The following is a 25073-nucleotide window of genomic DNA, read 5'->3' as shown; positions in this document are numbered from 1 at the left end:
CTGCGTGTAGTAAACTGAATCCCTCCACAGGGCCAGATGACAGGGCTGGCCTAAGGGAGAGTTGGACTGCCACAGACCAACACAGAAAGGCAAGAGAACAGCAGAAGCCAAACCAACCTTCACCTTCATCCTATCCCCCCCCCCTCATGCCCCACACCATCGCCCCTGCCCCCCACACTTTGTGCTGTAACATTTTCCATCCTGCTTCAGGCCTGTCAGGACCTCAGAAACAGCACCCGATTGCGGGCAAACGCACACCCACTTCCACGACTTCGAGGGGAAATGGCTGCTGTGTTAAAAATCAGGGATTTGTGGGTTTAATTCGGCAGAAGTGAGCATGAAACGACGGGTACGCGTACAGGGGAGCAACAGTGAGTCTCAGAAAAAGGTTTAGTCTTCCGACATAGGCAATTTATGTCATGAAGGATAACAAAACACGATTTTTAAATTTCTTTTTAAAACAAAAAAAGCCTTTTTGTACTAGAGGTTCACTGTCCACCCGACTGGGAAGAACGGGTTTCTCTCCTTGCTTAAAGGACTCCCCAGAGTCCAGGATCACAGACGAGAAGGGGGGGCTGTCGGGCACTGTCACCTTCAGCAGGGTCTCAGGGAAGGAGCCCAGCCCATGGGTTGAAGGGGAACAGAGGAACATAAAACACAGCTGCCCAAAGTCCCCGATTTCCATCCTAAAGATCCAAGGGTTTTGTTAAATAAAGCAGTATGAGTGTTGCCATCCTTTCAGATGTCAGCGTCTCCTGCGGAGCAGAGCATTCGTTGGTACAACGGACGGACCCAGGGAGACAGTTACGCCACAGCAGTGGGTGGTTGAAGGAGTCTGATCACCGCACTCCCTCCCGTTCACACCACCGTGTGTCTCTGGGTTTGGTGGAGTCACCTCGGAACAAAGCCAAGGAACACAGCAATGAAACAGAGCCGGAGGAGGATTGAGTGCCGAGTCGGCTGGTTGGTCCTTAACTGACTACACGGGGCCAGTAACTGTTTTTCTGACTGCTGTAAGTATTTCTGCACAAACATTCACCATCAAAATTCCCTGTTTTGCTACCATAGTGAAACTGAGATGATAACCAGTTTAGAAGGCAAATTTTCAATAAAGATGCAGTGAATGATTTTAATCCCTTACCAACAGCACAAATCCACTAGAGCAAGCATCCTTCAAGAAGTCCCTTTGATAGCTCACACCCTCCACGGGCACGGGCTGCCTCTAACTGCCAAGTGATCTTTGCAGTTCACAGTCACGGCTGATGGACCGCTGGGCGCAGAGAGCGGTAAGAGGGGTGGTTGAACAAAGGGTCGGAGTGCAGAACGCATCAGACACCAGCGTGTCAGAGAGGGATTCACAGGGTGGGAACATAACCCGACCTCCAGCATCAGTACGGCTCAATGGTTTATGCCTTAGTGAAGCGGCCTCTTATGCCAGTGAAATATTCTCCTACCAAAGTGTGGCATAAAGTGACAAACTGCTTTAGGTACGTCTGAAAACAGTGATGCATAGAAGACATAATCACAGTTGTTCTTTTGTAATCACAGAATCACAGACTGGTTTGGGTTGGAGGGCACCTTAAAGACCATCTAGTTCCAACCCCCCTGCCATGGGCAGGGACCCCTGCTACTAGACCAGGTTGCTCAAAGCCTCACCCAGCCTGGCCTTGAACACTTCCAGGGATGGGGCATCCACAGCTTCTCTGGGCAACCTGTTCCAGTGCCTCACCACCCTCTCTAGGTTAGATATCAGGAAGAAGTTCTTCACAAACCTCCCCACTTTCAATTTAAACCCATTACCCCTTGTCCTGTCACTACAGGCCCTTGTAAAAAGTCCCCCCCAGCTTCCTTGTAGCCCCTTCAGGTACTGGAAGGCTGCAATAAGGTCTCCCCGGAGCCTTCTCTTCTCCAGGCTGAACAAGCCCAACTCTCTCAGCCTGTCCCCATAGCAGAGGGGCTCCAGCCCTCTGAGCATCTTCATGGCCCTTTGTTATCCCACGGGGTAGGCCATTATATGTACTGTACCTGAATTTAAGGCCAAAAAACCAACAAAAAAAGATAAAGTTAGGGAAAATTAGATGTTTTCACAACTTGAACAGGACAGACTTTTTCCTGCTCTGCAACCACAAGACATCTGCTCAAAATAACGATAAAAGCCATTAATACACCTGTACGCAGGGTTATAAACTGAAAGGTATCGTGCAAATCGTACAATCACCTGCGACCGCTCTCTCCTGTGGGTCAGTGCGGACAGAAATGGCTGCGGTAGCAGCATGGTAGGGCTTGAACTCGTTACTTCACCCACAGGAGGGATCACGGAAGTGTGACTGAGAATTGTTAAGTACGTTTTGACACAACACGTTCTAATTTAAAACCAACACAGCAGTTTCTACCCTGTAACCTACCCACTTCTGAGAACTGCTGGGTTCTCTGAGCAACTTAAAAAAATCGGCTGGTCCGCGCATCACAGATCACATGTTCAAAAAGTAGAAATCAAGTGCTCTGTAACAGCAAACGTAATGCAGAGAGGAAATAATTAAATGTCCTTTGAGTGACTAAATTAACTGTGAGGGTTTGGTACGTGTTTGTAAAGACCCCGATTCCTACGTCAAAAGCGCAATGAAGTCATTAAATACCGCCAAGTTAGCATTAAGGATTTATGTGAGCCATGAAAAAAGCAATGCACATGCAAATTGCTTCCTAGTTGCACCTACATTTACACCTTGGACCCAACTTTACCTGGAAATTCGAGTAATAGATCCTGTGACTTTGAAGTCTGTTAGGAGTGAAATTATACAGTATCCAACTTCTAATAAAAGGCCAACTCTTAGCTATAAGTTTCCTCAAAAATGCACTGAAAAGCAGTTTTGCTGTGGAACAATCACATACATCCCTACCCTTTGTAAATTAGCTAATTACAGTTTAAAAAAATATATCTAATGAGAAAAAAAAAAGCCTAGCACAGGAGACCTGAATGGGTAAAGAATAACAACAGGTTTTTAAAATAATATCTGTTGATTCTGCCCTAGGAAGAGCTGTCCGAATGCCTAGTAAGAAGCAGTTTAGGGTTGGAGATTCAGGAGTCTAGAAATCCTTCAAAGCATTAAACCATGAACACAGATTTTCCTCTTACTTAGGTCTGGAAATCACTCCCCCTCAGAAGTCAATACAGAGAACTTATTCCAGGGAAAAGTTCAAATCCTCAGTGGGCAAAAATCAACATTTTAAGATGTTTCCTTTCACTTCTGATAACAGAAATAGAACAAAATTCTCAGACTTCGGCACCTCATGACTTAGCTGAGTCATCTGGGGCCTTACTCTAAAAAGTATAAAAGGATTTCGTGAAAAAGAAATGTATTTATTCTCAAAGTACCATGGCAAGGGATGTAACATGTTTGAAACATAATTACAGGGTGAGGCCTACAAAAAGCAATACAACATCTAGTAGTGGTTATTAGTAACCCCCGTCAGAGCTGTCACCTCTGATGCTCGTTTCCTCTTGATCCTCTAGAAGCTTACAGCAAGGGAGCTAATAATATAGTGTCTCAACACAAGAAAATGAAAATACATAAAGAATTCTCTTTTCAAAGAAACAAAACAGGAGTAAGCCTTTAGATTTCAGACCGGCGCTCAAGAACAATAGGAGAGAATCAAGAGCAGCCTCTGAAGAACCTTTTGACAAACCATACCATAATTGTGTGTAACTCGCTCGTCTGTGACAGGAAGAGTGCTGCATGTTGTGTTTGGGAACACCTGCAGTCACTGCCAAGGAACCTTCACGTATCCACTTGCCTTAGCAAAGCTCAACATTTTGAAAATGGCACATCCACAGCCTAGTTATAAATCAGCTTTTCTTTCTTTCATGTAAGCAAGGCAGTGTGTGCTATTGCAGAAAGGTTTTGCAAGTATTTTGAGCCATGTTCAAAATGACGGATTTTAGGAATATCAAAGAGTTTAACAGCTAGGTTGCCAGCAATCATGCCGATGTCAGAGATTTTCTATGATACCAGTTCAGCTGGAAGCAGACTTGGATCCAACAATATATAAATGTGTTGATAACTGGGAAATGCAGAAAAGGTAAAATTCATGAGATTCTGTTGTGACAGAAAGCTTGTAGCTATTCCTTCTAGTAAACCAATCTGATTCTGGTAATAACAAAAAAGATAATAAAATGAAGTGTAACTTCATAGTTACACTTAAATAGTATAGTTATTTCTGTTCTACAAGTAGCCCAAGTAAAAAAAAAAAAAAAAAATCTCGCCAACACTATTTTTTCAGAAGTTTCATGATGGTTTTTCTAATGCTGCCTTGACTTCCATTGTTTCCTGATTTAAATTTTGGAAATTAAAATTGGTTTTAAAATTAAATTGTTGAAAAATAGTTGTTACTAATGCCATGGCTCCAAGTGTTTTGTAGCAATTTTAAGTATCAGCTGCTACCAGAAGAACTAGGAAGCCATGTGCAAAAAGGTGTATCTTGTTACGGCATTATTCTGCATAAAATGAAAGTCGCAAATGAATTTGGGTGAATCTGCACTTTTTAACATGTGAATACAGCAGAAAAATATAATAAAATGGACAGCAAGACACAAGACATACTTACCATTTGTATTTCTTCAGGTGACAGCTCATCTTCACCTTTGCCATCCCCCCACAGTCCAAGGTTGCTTTGGGCATCAGGCACATTCCTGTCTGTAAAAGAACCACCATGCACTTAGGAAAAAGCAGGACGCTGAAGCGTAAAGTGAAAATCCTCTCTCATCCATTTCAGAATGCTGATGAAATTGTTCTCGTCGGTAACTGAGACTCGCCCTATAGTTATGGCGCAAATTACACCAGTAACCTTTAAGTTCTAAACTGGGAGAAAAGCATACACCTATGTTTAATTTTGTGAACGACAAGCAGCTGCACTAATGCACTGACAGTGAAGGATGTAAAACAACTGACAATGCACTAGACTAGTTAGGGCACAAAATACTGTGGAGGTTGCCTTTTAGCAGAAGAAAACACACAGTTTCCAAAGTGGCAGTCTTTAGGCAAACTATTATCTTCCAATGAGACTTGAGTACACCACTGGCTCCTTACTCCAGAAAGAAAAAACAGACCCTCAAAGACACTGCGAGCAAAGTTCATAGGACAAACGATTTCCTCATGCTGTTGAGGCTGCGCATTACAGTGCAAACCCTACAGCACGCTGTGCAAGCGCCTTCCTGTGTGTAACAGGAACCAGACCCCATCCCACAAACTAACCCCTACACGTCACAGCTGCTTCACTGATTTCAATAATGCTTCCCCTTGGATTAAAGCTGATCATCGGAATAAATCTTTGCAGGAGTTGGGCGTAACAGATCTTGAAGGGCTATTTCTGGGATATTCCCTTCTGGGAGATTTATTTTTAGGCTTAATTACATACTCCTGATTACAGGCAAAGAAGGTAGAATGGGAAAGAAAAACTGTGCTACAGGAGCCTGCTGTTTCCCAAGCTCTGCTAGCATCAGTGTGTAACACCCTGATGGTAAGAGTGCACCCTTGGGAAGACCCCGCTCCTCCCCACTGGCTGTAACCCGTACAAAACCCGAAAGAGAGGCTTGCACCACCCCGCAGTGCATCAGAGCTGAACTTGCTTTGACCTACAGGTGCAAGCTGCACATTAAACCACAAAGATTTAGTTTTTACTTTTCTTAGATTTCAGCCTTCCTATCTATCCCAGTTAGTTTTTTCAGGCATTTATAAATACTTTCATTTGTTTTATTATAACCTTCTAAACCTATTTTTTTTCACCAATTGCATAAACAGCACTGATGCATCATCATTCCCATACTGACTTCCCTTGGGAAGCCTCCGAAAGGAACAGTCCTATTTATAAACAAAGAGATGAAAAGCATTATAAGCAGAAATTTTCCCCTTTATCCTTCATTATAGTATTTGTGAAAACTCTTAAATATTATAAAAGAGTATTGTTGTGTATGTCCCCTTTATAAATGTTTATTTTGCTCCCCAACAACCAGCCAGGATGTACTAATGATAACCATGTTACAAATAAGGGATGTGGATAAGGAATATAGTAAATTAAAAAAAAAAAAAAACCAACCAAAAAATAGATCTGTTCTCTCTTACAAGTAACAAGAATATCTTTAAAAATTGTTTAGAAAGCATTCACCTCTGTTTTCCATGGGGTATCATCAGTATTTCAGGTCTATTTCAGAGAAGCACAAAACTTACTTGTTTAGGTAATCAATGTACTTACATTATATCAAAACTAGAATGAATTATTTTACTGGCTTCAAAGAAAAGGTGATAATTAGTTTATGGAGCCAAGTAGTAAGATATATTCCTATTTTATCCCAGAGGAACCAATTACTTTCAGGCACTGTCAGCACGGTTTAAAAACCAGCACCTGTATGTGATGCGATTGCTAATAAGCAAATATTCTTCTGGTAAGAGGGAAGTGAGAAACACATCTCTCCCCAGGGTCCCTCCTGCCACTGCGGTACATTCCTGGCTACTGGGAAGGTCGTTCTGCAGCTTCCGTGGAGCTGCGTTAATGCTTTTCTACGAGTCACCCAGCAGAAGCTGCGCTATGCTTCTTTTGTGGACAGGAGTAGTTAATGCACAGAGACTCAAAGTAATGGCCAAATCCTCTGAACCCCTTTTCCACGCTGAGAGAGCTGCTAGGCTTGTTCAAAACCTACTCATTATTTGCATTTATTTCCATGAACTAAATGTCAGATTTGTAATATACCCCTAAAGACTGTCAGCATAGAAAAGCAATCTCCAGAGACACTATTTTCCTACCATGAGGCACATCCAGTATAATTCTCATGTAAACGGGTGCTTTGCCTCAAAACAAGTAAAACACATTTTGCTTTGGTTTCTACCAAAAAAAGCAGACACGACCCACGTTGTGCTTCAGCATGCCAAGGAGGATGTTCAGCTGCTCATCCTCACGTTCAGTTTAAGGACTGCTCTTCTGCTCTCAGAACTCTTTACAGCCCAGGTATCTACCCAGGGGACCCAGGCATGCTGACAATGGCTAATGAGTAAGTATAAGCAATTCTCAAAACCACCAACATCCTGAGGAGGAAACAGTTTATTTCTAAACACTATAATTTCTCCAATTTCTGAAAAATTTGAAGTTACTTGTGAAAAGAAAAAAAATTAAAGACTGCAAGATTTAAACTTCTTGTTTCCCAGTCACCTTGTTCCCGCTATTACCATGCTTCAACCACCACCTACCAGCAAAATCACAAGGCTGAGCTCTGTAAGCAGCAGCAACCAACACTTACGTGAGGAATCACAGGCTGTCTGCATTTAAAAACTGCTCCAGACAGATTGATTTTGATACACAAGTTTCATAGTTTCCTCGAAGACCAGTCAGCAATCACCAACAAGTGATTGTTGTGTTAGTGCACACATCAGCATCAGTTACGTGACGGCACCCCTACTTTCTTACTAAAAAATTAAAGCATGAAATAGTAAAAGTGAAAACTGGAGTAAGCAAAATTAAAGTGCAAGAAACAAGGCTTCACTCCTGCTTATTGCAGTCATGTGCTGTGTCCAAGGCAACCAGAGAACGGTGTTTTCCATGGCGTGGCACAGATTTTTGGAGCTAAAAATGGTAACGACGCTACACGGCGGGAGTGCGCACGCTCAGCGCCTGTGGAGACGTTCAGTAACTCGGAAAGAGCACAGCAAAGATGCTACTACGCTGCCGCTTCTCTGCTGGCCCCAGCTCACAGCTGCCAAACACTGATAACGCGTTACGGCCAGACTCCTCTACGTGCCTGTGTGCTGCATCACTTCACACACGCTATAGAAACACAGTAAGCACTAGAAACGACACATAATCAAAACCTTTACTTCTCACAATAAATTCAGTGTCGGGGCAGGGGGGGAAAGGCATACTGATAAGGCTGCAGAAGTACAAACTGGTGAGGAAGATAAGCAGTGCTGTATCAGGAAAGGAAACCATTCACACTTGGTGAGGTAGTTCAGTATTAGAGTCTTCATCCAGACATACCCACTTCACAAGAGTCCACTCTTTGTGTGGCCCTGAAGTCACCAACCAGAGGAACTTCACTCTTTCAATAAAAACCACCAAAGCAGCAATAACTGACTATCAGAATAATATGGCTACCCAGTGCATTTCTTCTATCTTGATGACCTGTTATCCTAATGCAATGTCACATCTCATACAGTTTCTGGTTCCAAAAATACTTTTCATGCTGTAAATCACAAGATGCCCTGGACTCCTCTGGGCAGCAAAAGCAAGAGAACTCAGGGCAGGGGAAGCAACTACAGATTCACAGAAACAAGTTTTCTCTTTAGGTGTGAAACCTGAAATTACCTGCTTAGCAGTGGTACTCCGTAAGGCTAACAAGTTGTGTTAGTGCACACATCCCAGGACAGACCAAACCAGCTAAGGGATGGGACTGGCATCCCCTGGCCTCAGCAGCAGGCTACCAAAGAATCAGAAGCAGATGTTCCAAGTCCTGTCAAGAATGATACTGCTTTGGACTTCCACTTATCTCCTGCCCACGGAAAGACAAGATGCAATCCTTCCAGCAGGGAAACTCAATGCTGTGGAGAGCAAGCACCCCAGAATTGCTGGATCTGTCCAGCCAGTGATCTCCCCTCTATGAGTATATTCCACCTTTGAGTTCCTACTGTAGAGGCGTCCAAGTCAAGTCTCTGGGCTTAAAAAACAGAAAACGTTCCCAGAAAGTTGAGCTACTTTCCAATTCCTTGGCATCAGTGAAAGGAATGTGGAAAAATCAGACTGATCTCAGAAGGTACGTAGGTAGAGGGATATTGACAAAAACAAAATAAAAATGAAAGAGTTCACACAGTTTATTGAGAGGATGAGGAATCCAGCAAAGCATAAGACACTCTTAGCTGGTTGGAAAAACCATGCCATAAAGCTTAACATTTTGCTTCCTCAGTCTCACAGCGTGCTTCACAAAACCCTGATCAACTCAGGGAAGATGAAAATAGAAAAGGTGAAAGTCACAGGAACAGGCCCTTATAATGTGAAGAAAGTACTATTGAACGGACAGGCATAGCCACAAAAAGTGAAATATAACTGTATTTTATTCTTACCTTTACTTTCCTCAGCAGAAAGTTTTTCTTCCGAATCGTCTAAAGGATTCTGTGAAGATTTTTCAGGGGAAAGAGGCGATTTGGACACATTGCTCTGCTCAGGTTCAAGTCTGGACCTAGAAGCACAAAAGTAATTCGTCTGATATTGCACAGTTGAGTTTCTCTAAAATGAGAACAGATGATTAAATTTGACACTAACTCTTGCCAACTTCACATTACAGTTTTCCTAGTCAAGATACAAAATGTATTTTCAACTTTCACTGAAATAACAAAAGCAAAGCAAGCACAAATAGTGTTCCTGAACAAAACACATTGTGTGTTCAGAGTTAAGGAGAATTTTGAAGGCTATAGCATAAAACCACATATATTTTATTAAACCTCCTTTCAAAAATCCAGTGTATTGAAATACGCTTTTTTTTTGGTAAAAAAGGCAAATAACATTTTGGTCATGCTGAAAATTGTTTTTAGTAGCAATAGCCAACACCACCATTATACTTGTTTCCAGTAAGAATTATAATTTTACTTTATATTGTCAATGATAATGGAAAAGTAAGAAAATACAACAGACTAGTATTTTTCTTTAACTAGTTTTAAAGAATAGTTAAAACAGGATGAAAGTGATCCTTACACTGCCTGCCAAAAGATGCAACAAACCATTTAGAAGCAAGGAAAAGAAAAAGCATATGCAGTGGACAGATACATACTACATCTAAGGCCCTGCTATGTAATTTTAATCCAAAGGCAACGCAAAAAATGAGAAGTGCATTCAGAGATAATATATTAAGTACTTGTCAAGTCTGTTTCACTGTGGCACCAAAACAACCCACCTTAAACTTAGCAACAACATATTTTTTCTAGTAAACTTCTGTGGTTTATTGTTGTCTACAGTGAATTCTGTAACTGCTATGTAGTTACATGCTCAGCAATTACACTGTTAGAGAAGCTAAAGTACAAAAAAACCCAGAAAGCAATGGGCTGAAGTACCTGCTGTGCCACCTTCTTCACTTCCTGCCCTCACAGATATAATCAACAGTTAATCTCATTATGATCTGCTATATTCCCCTGCTGCTTAACAGAAGGTGTTGAATTTTGTGTTCCTCTCTTTCTTTGTATTGTGTCTAAATTCTAGCCCATAATTAGAAAATCCTGAGAAAAACAGAATATAACGCATTAGTCATCACTGAATGACTGTCCTTTAAACACGAAAAAGCAGTAACAAGGAACCTTTTTTAGTTCTAAAAACTCTGCAAGTACTGGGCTTTTGGTAATTTTACCAAAAAGAACTATCATCATCTCCTTCTCAAGTGCCAAATTTGCCTAACAATGAGGAAACAAAGACTTAACAGGATGGCCATGCAGTTCCAATAATAGTTCCGATGCTAATAAAAATATCAGCTTGATTTGAATAATTGCATACATAATTCACAAGATAGTCTATTGGAAAAAGAAGTTTAAAAACAAAATTAATTTTGAATAGCAATAAACATAAAAACTGAAAATCACAACCAAGTACCTTTAAAGAAAAAGCCGCTTGTGTTTGTGTTTCTAAACTTTTCCTTCTGGGGAACTAGTCCTACGTAACTGGCAGAACTTTTTAATCAAATAATCAGAGTTAATAAAGGCAACTTAGGCGAGAAAAGTGTAACATTTGGACAATTTGTTGAAGAGCTTAGGACATTTATCAATATAAAAGGAAACATGATGAAGTATATTTCTACCGCAAACCTTTCAGCACTCTGATACACGTGTATTTTAAAATTGACTAAATTGCAGGGAAGAAGAGCTACACTAGGATTAATTTACTTTGAAACACACGCATTCCTTTGTTGTTTGTTGTCCTTACTTCACTCCGTATGCTAATGTACAAAGTTTTCAATTAAAACCAAAACAAAATGCCTGGGATGCACTATTTAAAGAATGCCTACTTCTTTCAAGTGATGGAACATGTTCTTATTACCACATAAAGCATCTGCTGAAACCTGTGGGGAAATTAGAAATCAACTAGTTGAAGGCATGAAAAAAGACAATTTTTCTTCAAGTCACCATAAAGATTGGTTTATGACCTGGGATTTATTTAAATTTAACCTTAATTGACAATTTAGCCATTACATCACATCTGCAATGTATACAGACTCAACATGGAGTTCTTATATCCGTAAAAAGAGATAAAGCGGTATCCTCCAATATGACCTGAAAGGACTGCGTCCTCTGGGTTACTTTTCAATGCCTTATTGCTCGTTATTTAAGTTGTATTCTAACTTCTGAAATAGCTCTTCCATTGTTTCATGTTTAGCATGTATCAAATTGAGTTGTTTTCTCTGTTTGGCCATCTGAGAAATCTTGAACCTCCGATTTCACATGGAAACAATAACGTGAGCACAAACAAACAGAAGAGCTGGTATTTGTTAGCCAATTCTGTACCAGCAGTAACCATAGTATCTTGAAGTTCTTCAGCATGAAGAATACTGATAAGGTTGTGTATTTTTACACGTGAAAAATACCACACCGTTTGTTTCTGAAAAGTTAGGGAGTTACAAAAATACCAACGCCTTACTTTTTCTCTCACTACTTCTTACCAAATTTCAGAACTGGCTTGGGGTATTTTTGTTTACGTGATTTTTGGCTTATGCTACTACTTATGTCTCAGAGGATATATTTGAGTGAATCTAATTCTGCTTAATCATGCTGAATCACTCTGAATAAAATGTACTTATGGACTTTTGAAAACACCTCTCTAGTTTCAATGTAAATAGCTGATGGAGCCAAACACCAAACTGATAAAGCAGCATCAAGTCTTGGAAAAACACTCAAGAATTTATTGATGTATATGTTCTAGAATTTGTCATTTTCAAATTAAAATGTATATAATGGAACTTAAGGTTAGAATTCAAATAATGCAGATTGAGAAGACATGGAAAGCCTTTTTCACCTCTGTTAGGAGCCTGGACATAGACCACAATAGAAGTAGAAACTTTTGTTTCATATTTTTGTTTTAATCACATTTCTCCTTACCATGAAGGCCCGCCATCTCAAGCAGGCCTTTACTCACCACATAAGCAAGTGATTAAGCAAGAAGATACTGGCTTTAAAAAAAAAAAAACAAAAAGAACAGGAAAGAGAACTCTTGCACCTAAACAGGCAGTATCCTAAATAGCATCTTTGAAATCCTGCACACTGGAAATATGTCTCAATCTAAATTACTTAATGGGACACACAACAGTATTTTGTTGCATTTGTAGCAGTCCAATAGGCTTATTAACCCACATTTTACTGATTGAGTGCTTTAATCATTTACATAAATGAGAAGTACAACACCACTAAATTTGCACTCTGCCATTTGCAGACTTAACTCCACATGCCAGAAGTGTGAAAGGGCCCTGGAATGAACCTGCTGACAGAAGTTACTCATCCAACTACAGATTCCCACTGCAACAATCTGCTTAGAAACTAAACATGAGTAATAGCTTTGTTCAATGTCCTGTGAACGAAAGGCACAGTTAAACTGTTTTTTGACACTACTCACAGTCTCTTCTTATCTATCACTCGCTTAACTCTGATGGCTCTTTGTTCAGAATACAGTTTACACACTCCTGTTAAAGACAGCAGTAAACAAAACTTCAGGTTAGAAGAGCATGATTTCTTTCTTGGAAAATACAGTCATTCGTTTTTAACCATTAAAGTAATACTTAGTACTTTTTAAGTAATCTTCAATGAAGTCTGTAACAGCTGTTCTGTGCTCCTTTACCTGAGCAGACTGGATACCCTTGTGTGCTGAAATACAGAAGAAAGATACAACACAATCTTTACTGAACTGCACAAAACTTTATTTTCAGTTGATACACTGAAATAGTCAGTAATACTATAATAATAGTCAGTAAATACTCAAAAGCCTATTAACATTTTATGTATGTTACATATTAGTATGTATTTTAAACATAGCTATATTTAAATATATAAAAATATATGTATGATATATATCTTTTTATGTATGTTTATATAGTTTTATAAACAACTAGTGTCTTACAATACTCATGGTATTGATTTTATATGCCTCAGTCATATGTCAATTAAATTTCTAAACAAGATTTAACGTCACCAAGCTAAGCATAGCAAACAGATTTAGAGATTTAACTTGTTTAAAATACTGAACATTTTAAAAATTGTCCAGTGTACACACTACACTGAAAGCTTTGGGATTTATTGTGTCAGGCATACTTTTAATTCACAGAAATTAATATTTTTGGATACCATGTAGCTCCTATGCCTGACTCACTTTCAGTGATTCTGAAAAATGTTGCAAGTATGTTTAGATGGCATTCAAAGCTGATAAAAAAAAACTGTGGTATATAGATAAAACATACACATACAGCAAGTAAACTTGATGACCCCAAAACAGAAGTGGTCTCTACAACTTTCATAGAATAATGTGATCCCATACTCAAGTTGTCAAAAAAGCTGTTACTTTACCAGGACTATGTTAAAGTTAATTAATTATCTTAAACTTGGGAAGATTATACTTGTAATATCTTACAGATGGACAAGACAGAGACAGCCATTGAATTTAAGAAGCTTTGGTTCAGGCCTATGTGCGAGAGCACTAAATTACTATTCAAATAGTAAATATTTAAGACTGTCTTTTTTGTTTTACACTTGATAGTGTATTTGAACAAATAAAAATTCTATGCTCTGGCTTCTCCTTCCACTGACATTAAAGAAAATTGAGTACAGTAGTAATCAGCCAGTTGGATTACACCAATGAAAACAAAAAGGCAAATGATACTTCACCAATCTCTTTCCAAAAGCATTTCAGATTCACCAGCCAATATTCAGCATTATATGAGTCTTTTAAATATTTTGCCCTAATTATTGATGAGTTGCTCAGTTTACCTTCTGTTCTCAGCTGATGAATGGCATCGGCACACGTCCTCATAAATATCTGAGCATCTTGATCTATCTGATCACGCTCTGTATCTGTCATCCTCACGTACTCAGACATAATATGGCTGAGAAATAAAAGACAAACTGTCACTTAAGAGATCCCCAACATAAAACCTACAAGTACACATTTTAGGTCCCTTATTCCCACCCACCAACTCCACAAAAGCTTTTGTGCCACACTGATTTTCACTGGAAAAAAGTAAAAAGTACAGAGTGCCACTTCTGTAAAGCTGGGAGTTGTTGTTGGTGGGGTTTTGTTTGTTTTAAACCCTTTTACTAGTAAAAGATGCAGAAAAAGCAATACATGCTATCATCTCGTACATAATCAAATACTGAGCAGATAAGGAGAAAATACAACTAGAAAATATATTATTACCCTCAATGATTATTCCAATGAAGTATGTTTTAAAAAACATGAAAACAAGTAGAACAAAAGAATAGCTCAAATGTTGAACAAAGTACAAAAAATTGGAACTTATTCTAAATATATTTTCATTAGCCTAAATACTAAGCTTCATTTTTAAAGCAGCTGAACTATGAAATATGTGAATTCAAGACATAGTTAAGAAAAATATTGGAAAATAATGAACATTTTTAATATCAAATTGGTTATATGGTTTATTAAAACCTGTTGCCATTGTTTATTTCTATTTTACATTACATATTATGTATTTAATATTTTCTAATATGATTAATATATCTTATTATTGAATTAATAAATATGGAGGCCTGTCAGTAACATATTAACACACTGTAGATAACCACGAGAAAAGCATACTCTTAACACTGCCAAATCCACCATTAAACCATGTCCCTATGCACTTCCTCTACATGTCTCTTAAATACCTCCAGGGATGGTGACTCCACCACTTCCCTGGGCAGCCTGTTGCAATGCCTGACAACCGTTTCGTTGAAGAATTTTTCCCTGATACCCAATCTAAACCTCCCCTGGCACAGCTTGAGGCCATTTCCTCTTGTCCTAACACATCACTTGGGAAAAGAGACCAACCTCCACCTCCCTACAACCTCCTTTCAGGGAGCTGTAGAGAGCGATAAGGTCTCCCCTGAGCCTCCTCTTCTCCAGGCTGAACACCCCCAGTTCCCTCAGCTGCTCCTCAGACGACTTGTGCTTCAGACCCTTCCCCAGCCCCATTGCCCTTCTCTGGACACACTCCAGCACCTCAGTGTCTTTCCTGCAGTGAGGGGCCCAACACTGAACCCAGGATTTGAGGTGCAGCCTCACCAATGCCCAGTACAGGGGCACAATCCCTGCCCTGGTCCTGCTGGCCACACTGTTCCTGATACAAGCCAGGATGCCACTGGCATTCTTGGCCACCTGGGCACATTGCTGGCTCATATTCAGATGCTGTGAACCAACACCCCCAGGTCCTTGCCCACCAGGCAGCTTTCCAGCCACTCTTCCCCAGGCCTCTAGCATTGCAGGGGGTTATTGTGACCCAAGTGCAGGTCCCAGCACTAGGCCTTGTTGAACCTCATTACAGTGGCCTCATCCCATCAATCCAGCCTGTCCAGATCCCTCTGAAGACCCTACCCTCAGGCAGATCAACACTCCCACCCAACTTAGTGTCATCTGCAAACTTACTGAGGGTGCACTTGATCCCCTCGTTCAGATCGCTGATAAAGATACTAAAGATTTCTAACTGTGTCTCAACAGCCAATAGATGACAGACGATAAAACTTTGCTACAGCAGCTTATCATATTCATTGTGGGTTTTCTGATGATAGTGTCATCACAGCCTATTACATTTGCCTTTAAAAACAGGAAAGAAAACCATAACTCAAACCCTCATTTTAATTTATATTTTTATTTATACATGAAAATTTCCCCACTTGTTCAAGCTATGTGACTATATTGATGCAGTAATGCAAGTGAAAAGAAGGGATCTTCAACTGGCAAAACTAGCCTTGTTACCGATGGGGCCTCTAACAGCCTGATACCCTTAGAGATCTCTTACGTACTTCACTGCAATGATGCCAAATCTTCCCTGCATCCACCACAATCCCTGCCACGGGAATGCCTACAACCAATTCACATCACCCCATCTCATCACATACAGACCCACCAGTTCCTTCCTGCACACTGTCAGCATGGACCTCCCAGATCTTTTCCACAAAGCTTTAAGCTTAACCTAATGTCCCTAATGAGTATTATACCAAAATGTCTCCATTCCATTCCGTGTGACTCATGAATAAAGCAGCACATGTTTCATCTGCCTTGAAAATTAGTTTCTGCTTACTGGTACAGCTAGTACACAAACACAAATTAGCCAGCAAACAGTAGGGCAAACTAATTAGAAGTAATATTCTGTATTTTACTTGTTTGTTTCCAACACTGTCATGTATCTGGCATCTAAACTTAGATAAAAAGTAGCCATATATAATGTTTCCATTTATATTTCACTAGTTAAATTTCTCTACTTTGGTCAGAATAGATGGGTTTCATAAATCTGTGGCAAAATCCCTATCGCAACTGAAATCAGTCTTCTAAGCTGTAACTCTAATTTGCACTCTCTGAGAAAGCAGCTTCTGAATAATGAAAGATTTGAAACAGTCTGATTTTAAAGACATCTGATGGAAAGGCTTTCCACAGCTAGGTTAAAATGATGTACTGATAGTTACACATGCAATATAAAGGTAACTTATTGTTAACTTTATTAGGTCAGATCTTTCCCCAACTCCCTTTGCAAAAAAAAAATAGATGGGGCTTTTTATTACTGGTTTGTGGCATAAGCAAGTGCTCACCATCTGTAAAGCCAGAAAGAATCCTTTCTTACATTCCTCTCTGCACAGGCCCAGAAGGAAGGGGACATTAAGATCATCTGGCACGGGACAATGCATAACACTGTGCAGCAATCCATGCTTAGTTCCTTGAGCATGTTAGGGCACACAGATTCAGATGGAAAATGAGGCTGGAGTAACAGCCTCATGATGGCCTCCTGATGAAGCAAAAAAAATCTCCACTATTTCAGTTTACAATAATAAGTTCTGGCTGGTCCACTGCTGAACAGAGTATAAAGTTCTTGTCTTTACACATCTAGTTTCTTGTACCTGGCCCAGCTTCATGGTATTTGCAGAGTTCTGTGCTCTCAATGCACTTTTTAACTTTACAGGGTCAGATGAAGATTACAAAATGTAAATCAGAATTTTCTTCTAAAGCAGACTTAGAAATGCACATGAAAAAGCCTGCCACAGACACATATTTTTTACTAACAGTGCAACTAGTAGTAGTACAGTGATACACTGAGGATAACTGTAACGGCTTTAACACTGGGAAACAAGTTGTCCACTTTCCACAGTTGCCTATACAAAAACACATTAAATCAAGTTCTTTAAAAGGGAGTTTCACAGCTTCAGAGGTAGCAAAACGCAGCTTAATCCAGTAAACCAGAAATAGAATATTTGTCTGTTTATAACTGCTTACAGCTTACACAGTGTCTGGTAAGACACTTTGGAACAAGAGCTGCTCGAGCCACTCTGAGACAAGGATACCCGAAACCCAACCTCCTTGGGAAGGCAAGCATGGAGTCATATAATCACATCCCATTATGTCAAAACACACAGCATCCACTAGTACTAACAGGGTACTGAAGTCCCCAGTGCACTCCCCAGTATATCTGCACATTATACTGAATATCCATCTAATCACCATCCTCATCATAAAAAGATCCATTCATTTAAAAAGAATAGGCCAAGTAACACCACACACACACTAAAATCTAACCAAACAACAACAAAAAAATGCAGCTGTGTCCTGTACATTAGATACACAAATACTTGCTGAGAAGTGCAGTGGCAGTATCATAGCAATGGGCTGACACATCGCTAAATCAAGAAAGGTCAAACAAACCAGGTTTTCCGGAAGCAATCAGAAGAATTAGCCAAGATGCACGCTGGCTAATATATGCAGATAAAGGAGGGAGAGAGGGGGGAAAAGAAATTCTTCTAGATTTTTATCCTAATCATTAGAAGAAAGCTTCATGAGAAACTTGGGCTGGAAAGCAACCTGGGTGATTTGTGATTTTTAAGAAGGTGGGTAAAGAGTAAGGTAAAGACAGTGGCCATCAAGTAAGCAGAGTTCAATAGTCTAGAAAAATTAGTAAGTTGAACTGCATAAAAAAGGGAAACCTAAAAAGGAACAAAAAAAGAATTCAGGGGAACTAGCAGTTTTCATACAGAATTGATGTTATGATAATTCGCAATTCTGCCCTTGATAAAAGGGAAGAATAGGCAATGCAGTAAGAGATCAACTTAGCTACTTCATGAGCTCAAACACAAAGAACACAATACAGAAAGTGCAAATTAGACTGGGTTGCCACCGACAAGCCTAAAGGAACACATAGGGACACAGTCAGAAAAGGGTCAAATGCAGGATAACATACAACTGGTAAGGGATGCCAATGATAACGAGATTACTCTGCAAATATTGTTGAGAGAAACACCTAAAATAGCAAAAGCATCAAATGAAAGGATGTATCCTCACTGTCAAGAACTAGGGGAGAGTGAGTCAGTGCTAGGTTGATTAAAAGACAAAGTGTAGCAACTATCTTCAAAAAAAGAAGGGTTAAGGAATAAAAAAAGGAAGAGGACTTATAGACCACTCAGCCTAGGAAAACATAGGAACCAACAGTCAAATAATTTTTAACCATTTATAAAAGGACGAAGACATAGCCAGTAGGCAAGATGTATCAAGAGTAAGTCATATGCAGTGTAATTTACCTCTGTGATGCAGTAACAGGTCTTACAGATGGATGAAAAGCAATTATGGCTATGTTTCTTCTCTTCAGTGTGGCTTTTGTTACCATCTCACATGACGTTCTCAGAAGTTACCAGCAAATTAATGAGTTAGAAGACACAAGCACCATATGGACATGAAACTGTTTGAAAAGCTGAACTCTTTGAGTAGTTATATACCAAAACAGAGAGGACACACCGACTTGTGTTCCATGGGGGCTTGTCCCGAATCCGATGTTATTTAGCAGTTTCATTAACAACTCAAACAGTACAATGGAGCATGCACATTGAATTTGCAGAGGCATAAAGCTAAGTGAATTAAAACTCTATCAAGAGGACAAGACTTCAGTTCAAAACAATACTGCCAACCTGGAGAAGTTACATGAAGAATTTGAATAAGGAATGGTCAGAGGATCTTTGTTGCAGCAGGAACAATTATCTGAACCCACAGAGAATAGAGAACAACTAATTAGGGCAGAGTTCTTCAGAAAGTCATCTGGGATCACACTGGATCGTAAACCAAACATAACAACATGTTATTGCATAAAAAGTGATCATTACAGTGAGATGCATAAATGCAGTATAATCCATTACGAATGAAAGGTAATCTTTCTGCTTTCCTTAGCTTTGGGAAAGGCCTCAGCTGGAGTTTTTGTTCCATTTCAGTACTCACTGCAAGAACAACTGGGACAGTGTCCAAAGGAGAGGAAAATGTGCACACAAAAGGTCCAAGAGAACACATATGAAAACCCAAATATACGGTAAGTGCTGGTTCTAGAAGAGTCTGAGGAAACCCCAAAACTAGTTAGTGTAAAAGAAAAACCTGATAGCATGGATAGGAAAGAAGGAACATCAGAGGAAAGATATGGAATCTCCACAGAAAGAAATACTTAGAAGCAAGCAAAGCACAGTGGTAGAATGACCTAGTCATTCTCGTTTTGAATGCGTCAGCCATGCTCCATCCAGCCCATCATTTCTATGATCCCGTTTTGTCGGCAAAGCACAAGGAACCAGCGCTGATGGAGGCGTTACACCAGCTTTTAGAATTAGTAACTCTTTCTGCTGGTGCATAAAATATTTTCTGCTTACTGATTCAATAAGGACACCAAATCAAGCAGAAAAACTTGATTTTCCTCCAACAACATATTACGAAAGAGAGAAGCAATAAGCTGAAATAAAGCAGTTCTGAAATACTGATTCGTACTGTTTTAGCAGAGATATGCCCAATTTACCACCTGCAGGTATTGCCTTACAAAGAGATACATAAATGCTCACACATGCATACACATAAGTGTGTGGATATATGCACATAGGTACATGTATGTATAACAGTTCTAAGTACAGCAGACATCCTTAACCTTCTTCCATTTTAAATTAAATTTAGTAGTTAAGAAATAAACATTATTTATCCTGTTTTGTGCATTTTAATTTACAGCCTTTTTCCATCCAAACACTGTCTGACATAAATCCAAGGTAAAAACTTGTCTACAGAAACAACAAAACATTCCACAACAACATATTTAAAACTAGGGTTTTTTGAGCCTGTGAGGAAGCTTCAGCGACTAGAACAGGCAGTACAGGCAGACCAGAATTAGTATTTTCAGTTTTGTAAAATATTGCTGCCAGAATGCTGCCTCTCTGTAAAAGAGAGTTTTCCAGCAGGCCAGTTTCAAATTTCTTTGCATCATAACTCGTGCTGTCAGTGGAAGATAATACCACATCTCTAAAGCTCTCAGAAGTTCTGTCCACAAGAGAGGACAAAACAGGCGAGAGGACAAAACAGAGAAGTTCCTTATCACAGAAAGCTGAAAACTGAGGTGTAAGAGAAAGCAAATGAATCCTGACAAACAGGAAAGGATAAAGGTGCAATTGTCTGCAAGTCAGTTAGCTTAGATCACTGCATCAGTAGCTTCATGTGTTTTGCCATTCACGTATTTTATAGCTAGCAGTCAAATCAAAAAGAATGAAGGTGAATAAGCAATTACTAATTCTTGAGCTTTTTGAACTCAATTTAGGTATTTTAGCTAAATATTTAACATCTGATAAAATGGGTCAGGGCCTTAGTTTCAGTTCACCCTTCTTCCAGTTGTCTTTCGCATTGCTAAAAATTTTCCTGTAAAAATGAATTAAAGACAACCCCTTCATAGCAGGGTATTTTATGTATGCCAAAAATAACAACTATTAATAAAGAATTTACACTCTGCAAAAGTAAGGGCAAAGAAGCAATCAAGGACATGGTTGTAACACATTATGAAGGCATTTTACAAGGCATACAGTAATTCCTACTTGGTAACTCCAAAGCCACGTTTCAACAACACATCATGCTATAGTTGAGAAACAAAAAGGAGGACTGACAAAATACAGAGTAGTCAAGTTTCATTAAAAAATTAGACCTTCTATATAATACAAAAAGGCTGGGCTGGAGTTTAAGTGGTTTAAATTTTTTTCCCATAGCTTAAGTATTGAAAAGTTATTAAAACTGCTGCCTTGAGTGAGTGAGGCACCTGATAAGACTGTGAGACTGACATCGTGGATGATGTGATCCTTTTTGCATCCACAAAGTGGAACAGCATAAACAATGTAGTATGGAATTTGACAGTACTTTCTATTTTAAGTTTGACCACTAAGGGCAGGATCAACTGCAATCACAGATGAAATTTGGAGGAAATGACACTTTTTTTCTCCGTTGTCTTAGCTAATACCTGAGGTGTGGGGAGGTGGGGAAATCACTGAGATTCACTGTGATAAGTGGTTAAAAGAGTTTACCAGAAAAACATTAACAAACTTTTAGAAATCAAAATAGCTTGGGCAAATTTTTACTCCTATCACTTCAATTTTATGCATGCTACTGTTAATAAAATACAAATAGCACCCAAAATTTAACCACTAATGAATTCTCTTACTACAGTTACTTGCAGTTTTTCAGCCTCTGCATTCACAGGAAATTTTCACACAGTAAAAACAGTTATTTCAGAACTAAATTGGTAGCTCCACCTAGTGTTCTTCATGACCTGTTCCAACAGGAATTGAAAAAGCAGAGAGCTAGTCATTACACGTAGCTCTACACTGCTGCTTGGCAAAGCAGCTCCTCATACACCCTGCACAGACTTAACACCCCCACCCCTGAGCTTCATTTTCACCACCGATTATGAACGGCTCTTATGGCCTTACACTTACAAAACATGCCAAAATCTTAATTTTTGAAACAACTTTTCAAAATCTCATGGAGAAAAAAGAGGTGCCAGAAACCTTCAGGCAACTTACTTTGAGACACATTTTGATACCACTGATTGTACAGTATTGCTATTACTGTGACAGACCCTTTTGGGCCTAGAAGCTGTTTCTCAGAAAGACTGTTCCTCCAGTATGGTCCGAGCTTAAGGGATAGCATCATCTGTTCCTATTGTCTTCTCCTGGGGAATGATTATCTGTCTGGATAAATGTTCCTATTTGGTAGCTGTGAAGCCTTTATGAGAAAGGTATTAAATTGACTTGGGAATCAGTATCTTCAATCCAAGATGACTTTAGACTGCATTTTCTCAACCTTGATTGCATCAACAGCTTAGCTTTAGCCAGGGTTGTGGCAGAACTGGAATGCAGACAGGGCTGATTCACCCCATGCAATACCGCAACTCTGGAGAAATACAACACAGGAAATTGAGAAGTTTCAGAAGATCCTTTTAAAGGGAAAGCTTACCTACACTGTTTCATTTGGATATACACACCCCCTCCTCACCCCGAAAACCCCAAAGTGGGTTGTGTGTTTCTCTGTCAAAAACAGACATTTAGTTGTCCCTCACGCTCCTCTCCCACCCATCCCAAGAAGGGCATTGCCACGATGATCCAATTTGTCACCTCAAGAACAATTTGCCGATACTGTCTTTGAAGTGGAAACTTCACTCAGTAGAAATTCACTGGCTCCTTTATTAACAAAAAAAAAAAAAAGGTGCATCCCAGTTCTTTAAAGCATCCCAATTGGGATTTACAACAGCAAAGTTAGAGATACCTATGAAGTATTTTCTATTTCTGGAATGAAATACTCTTCAACCTATGACTATTAAGTTTGCATGTAACGAGAGTTTCATTAAAAAGCAAGTTTCCCATTTCTCACATGATCTGATTATTTGTACTCAGTTCACCAAAACACAAGTTGCAGTATCATTCAGATCTAATTTAGTAATTCATTAAGAATGTTAAATCTGCAGATCACAAGATACTCCTATTTTTTCTTACTAGCAACCTGTAAACTTGTGGTTTAATCTTCTAAAAATCCTCCTATTAAAGCTATCAGCAAGTGTCCCTGCCCATGGCAGGGGGGTTGGAACTAGATGATCTTTAAGGTCCCTTCCAACCCAAACCATTCTGTGATTCTGTAAGTAAGCAGATACAGCAGTTTTGAGTGTTTCCCAAGGGCTGAAGAGAATCAAAATCTTTCTCCACACAGTAATAACTACCAGAAATTAAGCCTACAGTTTATGTCACAGAAAAGCAAATCCCCTGACAGTGTGGTCTTAATAGTGTCCTTCATCCAGAATTCACATTCCAGAGCCGGAAGTCTGAAGAGTTGGCAACATTCTCCTCCAGGACCTGCGGATGCTACTGACTGCATACTTAGTGATAATAGGTAGGTTTAGTGTCACAGAGTTTAAGGAAAAACCTGGAAAAATGAATTTAGTAGTCTGCTGTCTCAGCAGCCACTTCAGAAACCTACTCTGCAGGTCCTTAAAAGATGTTGGATTGCCAGGCTGTTTTGTTTCAAAACTCTTACGAGCTAGAAATCTTCCTCAAATTCTGAGTCTCATTTTATTTAGAACCATTTTCTTTTTGTGACAGCACTATAATTCACCTTAAGTAGCTTACTGTAGGCCAACTAATAAACAAACTGTGTTTTCTTTTTCGTCATTAAGCCTATAGATTTTTAAGCAGTTCACTTCTTCAATCTGAAAATAAATCAATCTATTTTAACACAGCGCACGCTTACCTGTAAGCATTGATGTAATCCTTTCTGTGTTGCAGAAGAAAATCCTTCAGCTTTCCAATATGAGAAATCTAAATAAATAAAATCATAATTAAATTCCAGTTAGATAACTGATTACTTTAAAAGTTCAGTATTCCACACTTCAAACGTAAAATTTGATTAAACTGATTCATAACGTTTACTCTTTTATAGTGTAATTTTCACTGCAAGCAGTCAATGTATAAAAATAATCTTAAAAATCTGTTGTTCTTTCATACAACTCAAAGAAATCAAAGTATGTCTTCTATCCAGAAAGCATAAACACTAAACACAACATAACTACAATACTGAACACTGAAAATTTTAAACATGATAATAACAACACAAAATATTATCCAAACTGGCAATCCAGAAACTAATGTACATTTCAAAAAATAAATTTCTTTTAGAAGAAGATTACGCAAGAAAGATTTAAACATTTTACAGATGAGACATGATACAAACATCCAAGTTCCTTTATCAGACCTTGTAGCGCAAGGTGCTGTCCCTCTCCTTTCTGTTTTTGTCATAATAGACTGACCAGTTTGTGTCCAAACTAAAGTAGTATCTCTATCATCTGATAATCATCAGTAAGTTTTGACAAAGCACACATCCCTATCAAATTTCTATTTCTGGATTTCTACTTCACTGTGGATTCAAATTGCTTTAAATCCACTTGATTTTCTTTATTAAGAGTCTTCAAATGATCTTTGTAAAAAGATTAAAACACTGCTAAAAATCTGAAAGAACTTCTGCAAACTTTAGTCTGATTTAAAAGATTTGGCGTAGCATAAGATGCTGGTATCCTAGAGAATGGAGGAACTACAGAAATCTAGTTTAACTGGCCAGAGAAATGACTACCAATATGACTTCCTTGGCAGGTCTTGAAAGAGACATGATGGGGGGAGGAGGAAGGGGGAAAATTACACGTATTAGTGGTATATACTTTCAAGAGGGAGGCTGGGGGGAACCTTCCTAAAGCATATTCTCAAATATTCATTATTAATTCAGTAAAAAAGATGCATGCACGGAATTTTACAAAACAATAGCTGTTTTAGTTTACAAACACAATAAAAGCAGTTTACTCCATGTATCTGGGAAAAAGCATCAGAAGCTGTTCAAGTCTTAAAATCCTATTTTCATGCAAATGTTCCTTGTAATTAAACAAACAAAAAAGCACAGAGAAAGAACACACAATAGTTTGGATAAATAGAAGATTAATTCCCCAATTATTTTTTCAAAAGATCAGCAGCTCTTTGGAAGAAGAAAGAGGAAAAAGCTTACTTAGT

The 25073-nt window shown here is 39.1% G+C and overlaps 1 protein-coding gene across 1 annotated transcript in view; it reads right to left on the bottom strand.

Annotated features, from left to right (window-relative positions):
- STX18 (syntaxin 18) overlaps positions 1-23831 on the bottom strand; it is a gene marked incomplete at its 5' end in the record, with an annotated part of 29445 nt that extends 5614 nt beyond the window's left edge. Inside the window, 6 exons of the mRNA XM_010156298.1 lie at positions 4603-4691; positions 9099-9214; positions 12622-12688; positions 12792-12869; positions 13986-14101; positions 23770-23831. Coding sequence (XP_010154600.1) covers positions 4603-4691; positions 9099-9214; positions 12622-12688; positions 12792-12869; positions 13986-14101; positions 23770-23831 — 528 coding nt within the window. The remainder of the gene's footprint in view (positions 1-4602; positions 4692-9098; positions 9215-12621; positions 12689-12791; positions 12870-13985; positions 14102-23769) is intronic.
- Between the last annotated feature and the right edge of the window lie 1242 nt (positions 23832-25073).

The sequence above is a fragment of the Eurypyga helias genome, unplaced genomic scaffold (assembly GCF_000690775.1).
Source record: "Eurypyga helias isolate BGI_N326 unplaced genomic scaffold, ASM69077v1 scaffold27797, whole genome shotgun sequence".
Taxonomy (NCBI): Eukaryota; Metazoa; Chordata; class Aves; order Eurypygiformes; family Eurypygidae; genus Eurypyga; species Eurypyga helias.
Note: the sequence above shows the minus strand (reverse complement) of the source record. Positions and strands in the feature narration are given on the sequence as shown.